Source organism: Neoarius graeffei, chromosome 4 (assembly GCF_027579695.1).
Source record: "Neoarius graeffei isolate fNeoGra1 chromosome 4, fNeoGra1.pri, whole genome shotgun sequence".
Lineage (NCBI taxonomy): Eukaryota > Metazoa > Chordata > Actinopteri > Siluriformes > Ariidae > Neoarius > Neoarius graeffei.
The window spans coordinates 46,148,030-46,161,581 of record NC_083572.1 but is presented as its reverse complement, the minus strand read 5'-3'; the positions used below and the strand labels follow the sequence as shown (position 1 = coordinate 46,161,581).

The 13,552-nt window shown below is 44.1% G+C and overlaps 1 protein-coding gene and 1 long non-coding RNA gene across 2 annotated transcripts; both read right to left on the bottom strand.

The window, feature by feature from the left end:
• Nucleotides 1–972: 972 nt before the first annotated feature.
• On the bottom strand, nt 973–1,545 carry LOC132884379 (uncharacterized). Its single transcript, XR_009654450.1, has 3 exons — nt 1,473–1,545; nt 1,311–1,371; nt 973–1,038 (listed from the first exon to the last, which is right to left on the bottom strand). It is a non-coding gene; the product is annotated as an uncharacterized LOC132884379 (long non-coding RNA).
• A 2,489-nt stretch (nt 1,546–4,034) lies between these two features.
• Nucleotides 4,035–4,928, bottom strand: LOC132884575 (odorant receptor 131-2-like). Its single transcript, XM_060918427.1, has one exon. The coding sequence runs from the start codon at nt 4,917–4,919 to the stop codon at nt 4,035–4,037; it is 885 nt and encodes a 294-aa protein (XP_060774410.1). The 5' UTR covers nt 4,920–4,928.
• Nucleotides 4,929–13,552: the final 8,624 nt, after the last annotated feature.

Sequence of the window (13,552 nt, the reverse complement as noted above, 5' to 3'; positions counted from 1 at the left end):
CCAGCGGGCTTTTTCCGAGGTAAAGGCTGCACTATGTGGGGGGCCACTTTTACACTCTCCTGACTTTTCTCTCCCCTTTGTGTTGCAGACCGATGCGTCAGACAGAGGGCTGGGGGCAGTTTTGTCCCAGGAACTGGAGGGGGAGGACCGCCCCATCCTCTACATCAGTAGGAAGCTGTCGGTGCATGAGGGGCGCTACAGCACCATTGAAAAGGAGTGTCTGGCGATCAAGTGGGCGGTCCTCGCCCTCCATTACTACCTACTGGGGCGCCCCTTCACCCTCTGTTCGGACCACGTGCCCCTCCAGTGGCTCCACCGCATAAAAGATGCCAACGCGCAGATCACCTGTTGGTATCTGGCACTCCAACCCTTCAATTTTAAGGTGGTCCACAGGCCGGGGGCACAGATGGTCGTGGCGGACTTCCTCTCCTGTCAAGGGGGGGGGGGTCGGCTGCAGGCCGGACGGCCGCCCGGTCTGAGTCGGGCGGTGGGGGTATGTGGCAGCGGGGGCGTGGTCAAGTGCCGGTCTGCGACAGGAGGGCAGAGTTGGGGAAGGTAAGTGGCAGAATCACTACACCTGACGGCAATTAACCTGTGTTTGTGTGTGTCTTCCCAGTGACCGCGCCCTATTTAAGGAGGGAGAGCGAGAGCAGAGGGGGTGATCCCGAAACCAGATGCCGGTTGTGTGTGTGCGTCTGTGTTACTCATATTGTTTCCACTGAAAAGTGTGGCAATAAAAGCCGTAGTTTACAAACCTGATCTCTGTTCTGCCGTCCTCTGTGCTCCACCCTTAGTTGGAACTGTTACACCAAGATAAATATATGAGAGAGAGAGAGAGAGAGAGAGAGAGAGAGAGAGAGAGAGAGAGATATTGTGTGTGTGAGAGAGAGTGAGGGAGGGAGGGAGGGAGGGAGGGAGGGAGGGAGTGAGAGAGAGAGAGACATTTAGTGACAGGCAATACAGTGGCTGAGAGACAGATACAGAGGGATTGTGAGTTTGTAAAGGATGCAGCCAGTACATTATTGAAATGTCCTTAATCTTCAAAATTCCATTGTTCATGTATTCCATCACCATTCCATAATCGGGTGTAGGTGTGTGTGTGTGTGTGTGTGTGTGTGTGTGTGTGAGAGAGAGAGAGAGAGAGAGAGAGAGAGAGAGAGAGAGAGTGTTTGTGTGTGTGCGGGGGGGGGGGGGGGTAGAGAAAGAGAGAGGTATGAGTTTTTAAAGGTTGCAGCCAGTACATTACTGAAAAGTCCTTAATCTCCAAATGTCCATTGTTCATCATAATCATATGAGAAAGAAAGTCCTACTTGTTGCTGGCTTCTCCAAAGTCTTCATAGAAAGGTGGTGTGCAGAGGTATGGAACCCAAACTACAATAAACAACACAGCATTATAACAAAACAACTCAATACACTTTTTTCTTTGATGATATGATCTATGAACACAAGTAATCCTTTGTCAAGTCACATACCTTGTTCAGCAAGGGCTCACTGGCAGAAGTTGGTGTTGTCCATCCGTCTTGTCTCTTATTATCTTTCACTACTGTGACACAAGACAACAGCAAATCAATCATGGAACAGTAGAAATAAATACTCAAAATGTATTGTTAAAATGAATACCTTCTCTTTGTCCCTGTCTTCCATTTCTTTGTCTGTACCCCTGTTTTTCTTCATCTTTGTGTCTGTTTTGCCTTTATGTTTCAGGTCTCCCTCTCTCCTTTGTGCCTTTCTTGTTTGTCTCTTCTCCATGTACTTCTCCTGGCCTTCATCATCTATATAATCCTATTGTTATTGTCTTTCCCTTGAACTCTGAACTGTCATTGGTTTGAACTTTCTGAACTTTCATTCTCTCTCATTTCAGGTTGAGTCATCTGATGTTACCCGTGTATAGCTGAGAAGCACTGTATTCTACAGTCTGACCCTGCGAGCTTTGGCTTCTGCAAACCATGTTATTACGGAGTTATTACCGTGTTATTCGTTGCTGGCTACAGTGCCGGATCATCGCTTAATATGGCATTGTCTCCACTTTGATTGCTGCTGGTAAACGACTGTTGTGGCCTACTCACCACCAAATCATTGTCATCTTCTTCATCAATGTCATCAGTATCCACCACAGTCTCCTCTGTCCCAGCTTCCACCTCTTCTACCTCCTCTACACGAACACATTCCTCAACAGAGTCAACAGCGGCAGTTGAGGCTGTAGCAGACTCAGGCGATTTGAAAAATGTAGTTAGTTTCAGAAGTGCAGCTGCATTCTTTTTGCTTTGTGCCCTTTTTTTCGTTTAGCGCAACCACTCTCATAACTGCGCTTCATCTTGTTTACAGTTCCCTCTGCTTTGGTTTGAATTTCCATCGCGCACCTGTCTACATCGTCAGATCATGGACTAGTCCAATGTAAAACAACCAGGGTGTGTGTGTGTGTGTGTGTGTGCTGGGACAAATACTATATACACATGAATTCGATATTCTGATGCTATTTTGGTGTGTTTTTCCATTTATATTGTTAACTACTTAATATCAAAGACAAATTAAGATTACATATATATTGTTTGGTGTTTACCATGACGGGGCTGACTGTTAGGGCCCCCAAATTTTGGGGGCCCTAGGCAACCGCTTTGGTTTGCCTAATGGTAAGTCCGCCCCTGATGATTAGAAGGCATGATATTCACATCCTAAAGTATTTTAAGAGCTCTTAATATCTGTGATGCTTTTTCTATATGATTGGGTGGAATTATTTTAATTTGTCTGTTAACATTTACATTAACTTTAGTGATATTTTAATAGTATCATCATAGTTTCTTCACTTAACTGATTACTTTCTGCTATTACACTGGTGCTGAAATAAATCACTGATTATTTAGTTTTGCTGGTACAGCTGTTTCTCTGTTTTGATGATGATGTGAAGGTGCAGGTGCATTGTGAAAACTTTGGCATTCTACATTTCATTACAAACTAAATTGATTAGATTTATTTCTATTTCACTATTGCACATAATTATCCAACAACTATCCAGTACAATTCACTGTGTGAAAAATATCACTGTTAGCTTGCAAGACATCTTTAGGCAGATTGACTAAAAGGACATTCATGTCATTTAGGTGAATACATATTTATGTAAGTTATTACTTTATCATTAATTATTATATATTTGCAGTACGTAGTATGAGAGACCCATTTTTGCTACATGAAGCCATAACTGACTTTTCAAAGATTATCAATAATATAAAGGTTACCAGGCAGACTATAATTTGAATTATAATATATACTTTGAAGATCATACTCTATAATATGTAGAGTCCATTTATGATTGGTCTATGATCCTAAAATTCTCTCTCTCTCTCACACACACATATCACTGCAGTGCCATAGCCACTCTGACAGCTCCAGCCATCCAAGTTTCTCGAGAAGAATTACAGTTGTGGTTTCCTTTTTACTGGATTATTTATAGAGGTTTTCTCCTCTCAATCATTCACACCTAGGGGCAATTTAGAGTAGCCAGTTAACCTAACAGCATATTTTTGGACAGTGGGGGAAACAGGAGCACCCGGAGGAAACCCATGCAGACATGGGTAGACCCCACACTCCAACACAAACTCCACACAGAAAGGCACCAGTGGCCACTGGGCTTGAACCCAGAAGCTTCTTGCCGTGAGGCAACAGTGCTAACCACTCCACCACTGTGCCACCCATCCTAAAATTGCTTACAAGTATTCTGTTGCCATGTTTGAATCTTAGAATGTGATCATTCTTGCAGTTGTTCCACTTTTGTTTATAATTCTTCAATACATCTTCAGAACATTATTTTCTCACTCTATTGTATACAAACACTTCATTGACAAATTAAATATATTTTTATATATTTACATTTAATTCTTTCTTTTTTCATTTTTCCTTCAAACAATATAAACGGAATATACTACAATAATATATACTATAAAAAGGGGTGCACAGCACATAAAAATTCTGTGTTTTCTTGAGCTGTGAGGAGAATATTTTTACAATGACCTTATTAACTGTGCACTGGGGCTTATAAGTTAGGAAGATTGTGTTTTTATTTGACACCTTTTCTTCTTATTGCATAACAAATCCTTTTTCAGATATGATGATAACATTTGGTCTCTCCACCCATATATAACAGGACTTAAAAATCTGGGCAAAACATGGACAAAAAGGAAATTTATATATTTTAGTTCAGATGTAAACATAGGGAAAAGAGAGATGCAAAAGCTTTCAAGTGGTGGGCCAATGTATGTGAACATACACAGCACAAGTTGCAACCCATGTAAAATAATAGTGTTGCAAGCTTTCCTGGCATGTGAGCCAGCAGCTTTGGCAGCAAAAATTATACTGAAGTACGTATACACCAAAGTAAACCAGACAAACAAGAGGTAGACCAGATGTGAGATGTTCTTTTTTTCCACCAGATATGGGTGGTGGAACACAGAGTCTCGACTGCAGATAATTGGAGAATAAAAGAATTCTGAAGGCTCAGTGGCTACAAGGATGAAAAGATCTGGCAGAATAGGAATTGAACCCAGGAACCAGATAAGGCTAATCAGGATATATGTCCTTCGGATAGTACATATCTGACTGTGATATAATGGATTACAGATAGCTATATAGCGTTCTATGGCCATCCCAGCAAGATTCAGTGGCGTGTTGAGGGTGGTGAATATCGCAATCATTAAAAGGAAACAACAGAAAGAAACATTAATCATATAAAAAATGTATGAAATAAGGTGAAGCATCACAGCAATTGTCAACTGGATCATGTCATTCACAACCATATGTATGAAGAGGATATAGCGAGGATTCTCATGAAAGAGCTCATGCCTGACAAAGGTGTGAATAAGTGTACCATTAATGTAGTTGATGGAGAAATATAAAGTAACGAGTATCACATTCTTGGTCACAGCCATGATGTATCCATCCTTTGTCTTAGTTTGGGTGATGTTGCTGTACATGGAGGAGTTCATCCCTTACTACTGTCACCACCAGTGGCTGTTTGTCTTTGATGTACCCTGTGAAAAATGCAAATGCAAACAATATTTATCCAATACCACATTACAATTATTCTAATATTTCCAGTGTACCACTGGAACATATAGCATTATAATCAGTTTGTTTGCCAACTTCTGATCCCTCTTAATAGGATTTTAGTCAAAAATAGTCAGAAACATCTGTTCTTACACACACACACACACACACACACTCAAGAGAAACAAGCTAAAGGCAAAATCTAAAGACATGAGTATTTTTCTGATTTTGATTATATATATATACACACACACACATACATACACACAGGGTTAGTCAAAATACTAATGGATTATTTTTCTCCTGCAGATAGATGTATGCTATGGGTGACAGATTAAATGGTACTGTTGTTCGCTGGTTTTTCTGTGTTGAACACGATGGCAAACAGTTTGAGACCATCCTATAAATCATCTTGCACATATGATGTATGTTTTGTGAATAAATGGTTTCTACCATTTAAGTGTTAACATAATTTTGACTAACCCTGTGTGTGGGTGTGTGTGTGTGTGGGGGGGGGGGTGTTTAGAGGTTTTCTTCAGCCTGGTTCTCCTTTTTCCTCACCTCCTACCTAGAGGAGCCTGATGTGAAACAATTCCTTCCTTACAGGTGTTTATATAGTCAGGACAAGATGGTCAGTCTCCTTATGTATTCTTGGAACATATTCATGCAGCAAATTACAAAAATTATGGATGCTTCCAATTCAGTGATGCAAAACTTTATTTTTATGAGGATTGTTTTGAGTATTTGAATATTGCTTTGTGTTTTGCACTCAAAACAATACAACAGCATATTATTAACCCCGCCGACAGTAGTCGGAGGGGTTATTATTTTCACCTGCGTCAGTCTGTGTGTGTGTGTCTGTCTGTCTGTCTGTGTGTCTGCAAGATATCTCAAGAACCAATGGATCGATTTGGACCAAATTTTGCACGTGTTGCCAATCACCCAGGAAGGAAACCATTAAATTTTGGAGGTCAAAGGTCAAAGGTCAAGGTCATGGCAGAACTTCGAAATTTTCGCCCAATGTATTTTAATAGGGAAAAGGCGGGGTTTGCACTCGTTAGAGTGTCCCTGTCTAGTTTGGTGTTCTACTTAAAGTGCTAGTCTAATGAAAATTACATCATAAAATCCCAGGTTTTTTGTGTGTGATATGCTCAGATAGGTTGTAAAATTCACTGATAAATAAAAAAAAAAAAATAGGTTCGGAAAATAATTTTGTTGCATCTGAATTCTGTTCCAAAAATCACTAAAAGCTTGTCCACCATTATTAGATCACAGTGATTCACAGGTCATCAGCACTGCATGTGTGACGTCATATGCACCACTGCCTTCATTTGTGTCCATGCAAACTCTGTACTATTCTCTGCAACAGCATGCATTCTTGATACTGATTTTTTATTATATTTTTAAAACAAGAAAGCTCTTCAAATTCATCCTCAATCTTTGATTGGTTGTCTGAGGACGATTTAGAACCTATAGTCACAGAGAAAGAGATGAACGAATACACAAGCCAAGTCAATTATGAAGAACAACTGCTCGAGTGGTTTTCTGGAAGCCAGGAAGTTAATACATGGTACAAATCATAGTTTCCTTTTCTTTTTTTTTTACTGATTTGGTGTTCAGCTTTCACAGTTATGATAAAGCAGTGTCTCTTTGTGTCACGAAATGGACGGACAAGAAGTGTAGTTTTATAACTTTTACTGAAGGAGCTCAACACATCACATGTTAACACATTGCTGACCTGAATCTGACTTCCTGACTAACATACGCAGTGTGTGTGACGTATACCATACAGTATAGACTGAGACCTTATCAAAATAAAAGCTAGGTCTCATCACATCTCCCCCCTTAAGTTTGTTTCTCAAACAAATAATCAATAAACAAATAATTCTAAGTCGGTCTTCACACTGCTCATTATTTCTATACCCAAGATACTGTTGAACTGACTGACTGACTGTACTAAAGCATTACAGTAAACTTCCTGTGAAGAACTTATTCTAACTTATTCTATAGTATTTCTTTTAACTACAACTTAAAGGGTTGATTTCTCATTTCTTTAAGCTAGGCATTGGTCGGACAAAGTCCTTGAACTTCACAGGAGTCTTGATAGTTCTTCCTGATGACCTCTTGGCCATGGGTACTGGTGTAGATGGCGACTGGACCGGCAATCCTACTGGTGATGCTTGGTCTGGAGCCTTTGGTGCTGATGCGGGCTGAGCTGGTTCACTGGTGGTCACACCAGCTGTTTGGGCATCATTCTCTGGTGGTGTCTGTCCTTCCGGGCTGGGTAGCTCTGGGACTAGCTGCAGGTGTCGACGATTTCAACGTGTGACTGTGCCTTGCTCGGTTCTCACCATGTACGACCGTGGCTCTGGTGCATTGGAGACTATCACTCCAGGAGTCGTCCATCTCTTTTCCCCATCCAGCTTGACCTTTACCTGCTGACCAGGGTGTAAAGTTGGAAGGTCATGTGCAGAATGCCTTCTGTTGTAGAAGAATCTGTAGGCCTGCTTTGTCTGTCTGTCTTTTGCGTTCAGCTGCTTAAGATTGACATGGCGGGGCTGCAGATGTTTTGAGAGAGTGGGGACTCTCATTCTGATCTGGCAACCAACTGCAAGCTGGGCAGGGCTCTGTCCAGTAGACTGGATTGGGGTGGCTCTGTAATTCATCCACGCCAAGTGTGGGTCTGGTTGATGCAAGAGCCACTTAGCAGTCTGTACTGCTCGCTCTGCAGCACCGTTTGCTTGCGGGTAGTGCGGGCTTGATGTTGTATGCTGGGAGTCATATGTGTTCTTGAACTCATTAAACTCATTTGAAACAAACTGTGTGCCGTTATCAGTGATAATCTCGAGGGGAATACCCCAGTGCACAAACATGCTCTTGAAGCAACTGATCACTTGCTTGCTAGTTATACTAGATACGTGGGCTATCTCTATATCACAGGAATAATAGTCGACTGCGACTAAGTACCATTTCCTGTCTAACTTGAACAGATCAGCAGCTGTCTTCTGCCATGGCCCATTAGGTAATGGAGTAGTCATTAATGTCTCTCTGTTCTGAGTAGGTTTGTTTGTGATGCAAAACTCGCAGATTGTAACACACCTGGTAATGTCTGATCCAATGCCCGGCCACCACACTGACATCTTGGCTCTCTCCCAGCTCTTGGTCAAGCCGAAGTGACCCTCGTGGAGCTTGGACAGCACTTCCATCCGCTGTGACCCCGGGATGACAATTCTGTCGTTGTACAGCAACAAGCCATTGGCTTCAGAAAGATGAGCTCTCGCTGTGTGGTAGCCCTGGAGCGTGTGTGGCAACTGCGACATTGAAGTTGGCCAGCCGTGACGGATGTAGTGGGTGACTCTCTAGAGATCCTCATCTTGGAGGGTTGCCGCTCGGATCTTCTCCAGTCTGTCATCCGACACCGGCCTGGTATCCATCACCGCCTGCATGTAGGCTTTCACATCCTCGTCAGTATCTGACGCATCACTGACTTTCAGTGGGTTTCGGGACAGTGTGTCCGCAATTGAGTTGTTTGCCTGGCACATGTACTGCCTTCACATTGAATCTCATGAGGTGCATTAACAAGCGCTGGCATCTCAGTGGTGCTTTATCTAAGTTGTAGGTGTTGATCAATGGTACTAACGGCTTATGGTCGGTTTCTAGACAAAAGCTCTCCATGCCATGTAGGTAACACGAGAATCATTTGCATGCCCAGACCCCCGCCAGACACTCCTTTTCGATCTGAGAGTATCTGCGCTCTGTCTCTGTCAAAGTGTGTGAGCAGAATGCCACAGGACGTACAGTGTCTCCCTGGTCTTGGAGGAGGGTGGCTCCTAAGCCGTAACTACTCGTGTCGGCACTCACCACTGTCCATTTGCTGGGGTCATAGTAGGCTAACACCGGCACCATGACCAGCATCTTCTTCACTTCTTTGAAGGCCTTTTCTTGGACTGCACCCCACACCCACTGGACATCACCCCTCAGCAGGGAGGTGACTGGATGCAGGACGGTGGCCAGGTGAGGTAAGAACTTGGCCAAGTAATTCACCATACCCAGCATTTGGCGGAGTTCACTGATGTTCTGGGGGCTTGGCATGTCGGTTATGGCTTTGACCTTGGTGCCATCGGGCTTTATTCCATCAGCTCCTATGACTTGCCCAAAGTACTGCAGCTCTGGTTGTGAGAAGTGGCACTTGTCTTTGTTGAGCTTGAGCCCTGATGCCTTGATTGTCTGCATTACAGCTTTCAAGTTGCAGTCGTGTTCTGCTTTAGTCTTCCTATACATTAATATATCATCCATCACCACGACTGTGCCATTGTGTTCACATAGCAGGGTGCTCATTTCTCTCTAAAATATTTCAGGAGCAGAGGTGATGCCGAAGGGCAGTCTTTTAAAAAAGAATCTCCCTACAGGAGTAATGAAAGTAGTCAGCCTCTGGCTGGCTGCATCCAGGGGTATCTGCCAGAAAACGCTGGACGCATCAAGGGTCAAGAAGACAGCTGCCCTGGACAGCTTCGGCACCACATCCTCCAGTGTAGGTAAGATGAACCTCTCTCTCCTGACTGCTTCATTTAGTCTCTTTAGGTCCACACAGATTCAGACTTTGCCATTTTTCTTGACCACCGGGACCATTGGCGCGCACCAGTCTGTGGCCTCTCTCACCTCTTTGATGATCCCCAATGACTGCATGCGTGCTAACTCCTGCTCCACCTTTGTGAGCAGTGGGAAGGGGACACACCGTGGGGTTGTGACACTGTAGGGCTGAGCATCCTCTCTGAGCTAAATTTTCACTGGTTTGCAATTTAAAAGTCCAATGTCCCTGAAGACACTATCACACTCCAGTTCATCCACTCTCAGTACCAGTCCCATCTTGCATGCAACTGTGCGGCTGAGCAGATTATTTGTACAGGAGCCACTCACAATGAAAATCCAAAAGCTGTATTTTTGCCCCTTTCGTTCAGTGGTAGCCAAAAACTTTCCCATGCACTGAAGCTTGCCACCGGGACTGCACACGTCTGCTGCTGTCTGACACAGGGCTGGTCGCACGGGGAGGCTGAGATATGAGTTGTGTGACATGACAGTAATATCTGCCCCAGTGTCTGTTTTGAAGCGTAGCATTTTGCCACTGATTGGGAGATCAATGTGCCATCTTTCATCTGCACTAGTCTCATTGCAAACAGACCCCAAGAAGAACGCACCCACTGACTCTTCTTCTTCATTTTGTGTGGTGATTTCTTTTACAGTCTTTGTTTTGCAGACAATCTCAAAATGCCCCGTCTTGTTGCATTTTCAGCACCTTTTCCCATGTACAGGGCACGCGCCCATCTTGTGCTCCCTCTTGCACCTCGTGCACTTTCCCTCTGTTGTTGTTCTATCTTTGCTTTCGCCTTTCCACTTCCCAGTGGAGCCCTTTTTAAACTTTCTGAACTGTTTGTGTTTGACTTTGTTCACTTCACTGTCCGTTCTCATTTGTGTTTGTTTTTTCACTAGCTCTGACTGGCGAGCCATTTGGATTGCCTTCTCTAACGTGAGCTCGGGCTCTAGCTGGAGTTTCTGGGACACTTCTCCATCCGCGATCCCAATGACTAGTCTGTCACGTATCTGTTCATCCTTACTAGCCCCAAATTCACAGTGCTCTGCTAATTCGTACAGGTTACGTACAAAGGCCTCAACACTTTCTCCACTATGTTGTGAGCGTCGGTGAAAACAGGCACGTTCATGTATAAAATTACGTTTGGGCACAAAATGTTCATCAAACTTTGCCAGTACAGTATCAAAGTAATTAGCCTCTTTCTGTTCAGTGAACGTAAAAGTGCTAAACACAGGCTCAGCTTCTCGGCCCATTGCATACAGAAGGGAATTTACATTGTTACATTGTGTGCATTGTTAACGGTGCATGTGCGAGAGGTCGCTCGACACATGTGCAGTCCGGGAAGTGCCAGAGAGTTCTTCAGGTGCACGTGCCAAAGTGCGCCAGGCTGACAGAACATCCCCCCAAAAGCTGCCTCCAGAAGCGAAAATCCATTTTTCTAGGCTCCGGTGGGGGCTCAGGCTCAGGCTCAGGACAAGACTTGGACTCCTGACTTGAACTGGTCTCAGGCTCTAGAAATGACTCAGACTTGAGCTCTGGAGATGACTCTGGCTCAGGACTGGACTCGGGCTGTGAACTGGACTCAAGCTCTGGAGATGACTCTGGCTCTGAACTGGACTTGGGCTCAAGCTCAGGACTGGACTTGGGTTCAAGCTGTGGAGAAGACTCAAACTCTGGATTGGACACAGGCTCTGGGTAGGAAGCATGCTCAGACTCTGGACTTTACTTGGACCCTGGACTTGGCTCAGATTCAGGACTGGAAGTTGGCTCAAGCTCTGGGCTGGATTCTGTCTCAGGCTCAGGAGATGACTTGGGCTTGAGCTCTGGAGATGACTTGGGTTCTGGGCAGGAAGCGAACTCAGACTCTGGACTTGACTCAGACTCAGGATTGGAAGTGGGCTCGAGCTCTGTTAGCACAATGCTTCGGTCCTGGTTAGGACCTGGCGGCGGCACGACGATGCCTTCATGGCCGGGTGGCAGCAGGATGACGACGCCTTCATGGCCGGGTGGCAGTGGGATGATGCCGCTTTCATAACCAGCTGAGGCAGCTCCATCGTCCTTGGACACTGGTTCTGGAGCAGGCTCAGGTTCTGGCATGGACTCAGACTCTGGTACTGGCACTGGTTCTGGAACAGGCACTGGCGCTGGCTCTAATTCCTACTCTGGCACTGGCACTGGATCTGAAGCAGACACTGGCGCTGACACAAATAATTTTCCAGTATCCTTTTCATTGTTTATTGTACTTTCACTTTTGCTTTCCTTTTTCCACATTTAAATTTTTTTTGGAAGAACGCTAAGACTGGAAGCTTTCTTTTTTCTCCTCCTGCATAAAGACCACAAGCGGAGGCCATCCACACCGGATCTGCTTTAATATCAACAGATCCTCAATTAAGTTACGTGAATCTTTTCATTATGGCACACCAGCTTGTTCAGTGTGCTGAGTGCAAGATGTTTAGTCATTCTTCCTCCATCGCTAGTGATAGCTTTATTTGTGATAAGTTTAGATTAGTTAGTTCTCTGACGGAGAAGATTGCAGGTTCAGAGGTGCATATTCAGACTTTAGAGAGGGCTAGTGAGAATGAGTACAGTGTAGTTTCTGCAAGGGAAAGTCTGGATGCCCGAGGTGGAGTGAGTAACCCCCCAACTCCGGCATTAGAGCCCTCACAGCGGGGCGAATAGGTACTCGGCAGCATAAGCTTAGAGGCAAAGCTACCGCTGAGGCTCACCCACAGGAGCACCACTCCTCTTCACTTCACGTGTCAAACAGGTTTACTCTCCTTAGTGATGCACCTGCTGAGAAACTTGAAAGAGCTCTGGTTAAAGGGGACTCTATTATACAGCATGTGAAATTAGCTAGGCCTTTAGGGGCACCAGCAGCTTTAGTCAGGTGTATACCAGGAGCCAGGGTGCCCGACATAGTAGGTAATCTTAGGGTCCAAGGCAAGCACAGGATCTCAAAGATAGTTATCCACATAGGAGCTAATGATATACACCTTTGTCAGTCTCAGGTTACTAAAAGTAACTTTGGAGAGGTGTTTAAATTAGCGAAGGTGATGTCTAATGCTGTCATATGCTCTGGCCCCATCCCAATGCGGTGTGGCGATATAGCTTACAGCAGGTTATGGTCCCTGAACTGCTGGTTGTCCAGGTGGTGCTCTGAAAACAGTGTGGGCTTTATAGATAATTGGACTAATTTTGAAGGCACTGCTGGTCTGTTAGGGTGGGATGGTATCGGGAAGGTGCCACTCTTATTTCTTTCAGCATAGCTCATAGTCTCAGGACAGGTCTAGTTAACTTCTGACAATCCAGAGCCAAGGCCAGGGAGCAGACGAACAGGCTAAACCAACTGTCTGAGCTGCACAGAGTCGTAACTCAGGGTCCACTACAGACTGTGTCTGTTCCCAGAGCTAAACAAAAAAATAGAAATATTCAGTGAGTTTGTTTCAGTAAACGAATCAATATAAAATTAGATCATACTGACTGTACAGCTGCTGCCAGCACCTTTGATCTAAAGGTAGGGCTATGAAATCTCTTACATCTAAAGCACTAACTGTTAATGAACTTATTACTGATCAGGAGTTTAATGTACTGTGTTTAACAGAAACATGCATTAAGCCAAATAAATATATAGCATTAAATGAAGCGAGTCCTCCTGGATACAATTATATACATCAGCCTCGTCTGACTGGCAGAGGAGGAGGTGTCGTGGTTATTTATAAAAGATTATCTAGGTGTAGCACAAAAACCTGGTTATAAATGTAATACATTTGAAGTTCTTCATACTAATATAATATATGTAGCCTTGAAAAATAAGTCTGCCCAGTTAATTCCATTATTTATTATTTACAGGCCCCCAGGGCCACATTCTGTGTTTCTTTCTGAATTTACAGATTTTATCTCAGACCTGGTTATTTCCTTAGACAAATC

Bases quoted from the DNA above. Each gene is read 5' to 3' on its own strand.
- LOC132884575 (XM_060918427.1), bottom strand. From the start codon at position 4,919: ATGGCTGTGACCAAGAATGTGATACTCGTTACTTTATATTTCTCCATC.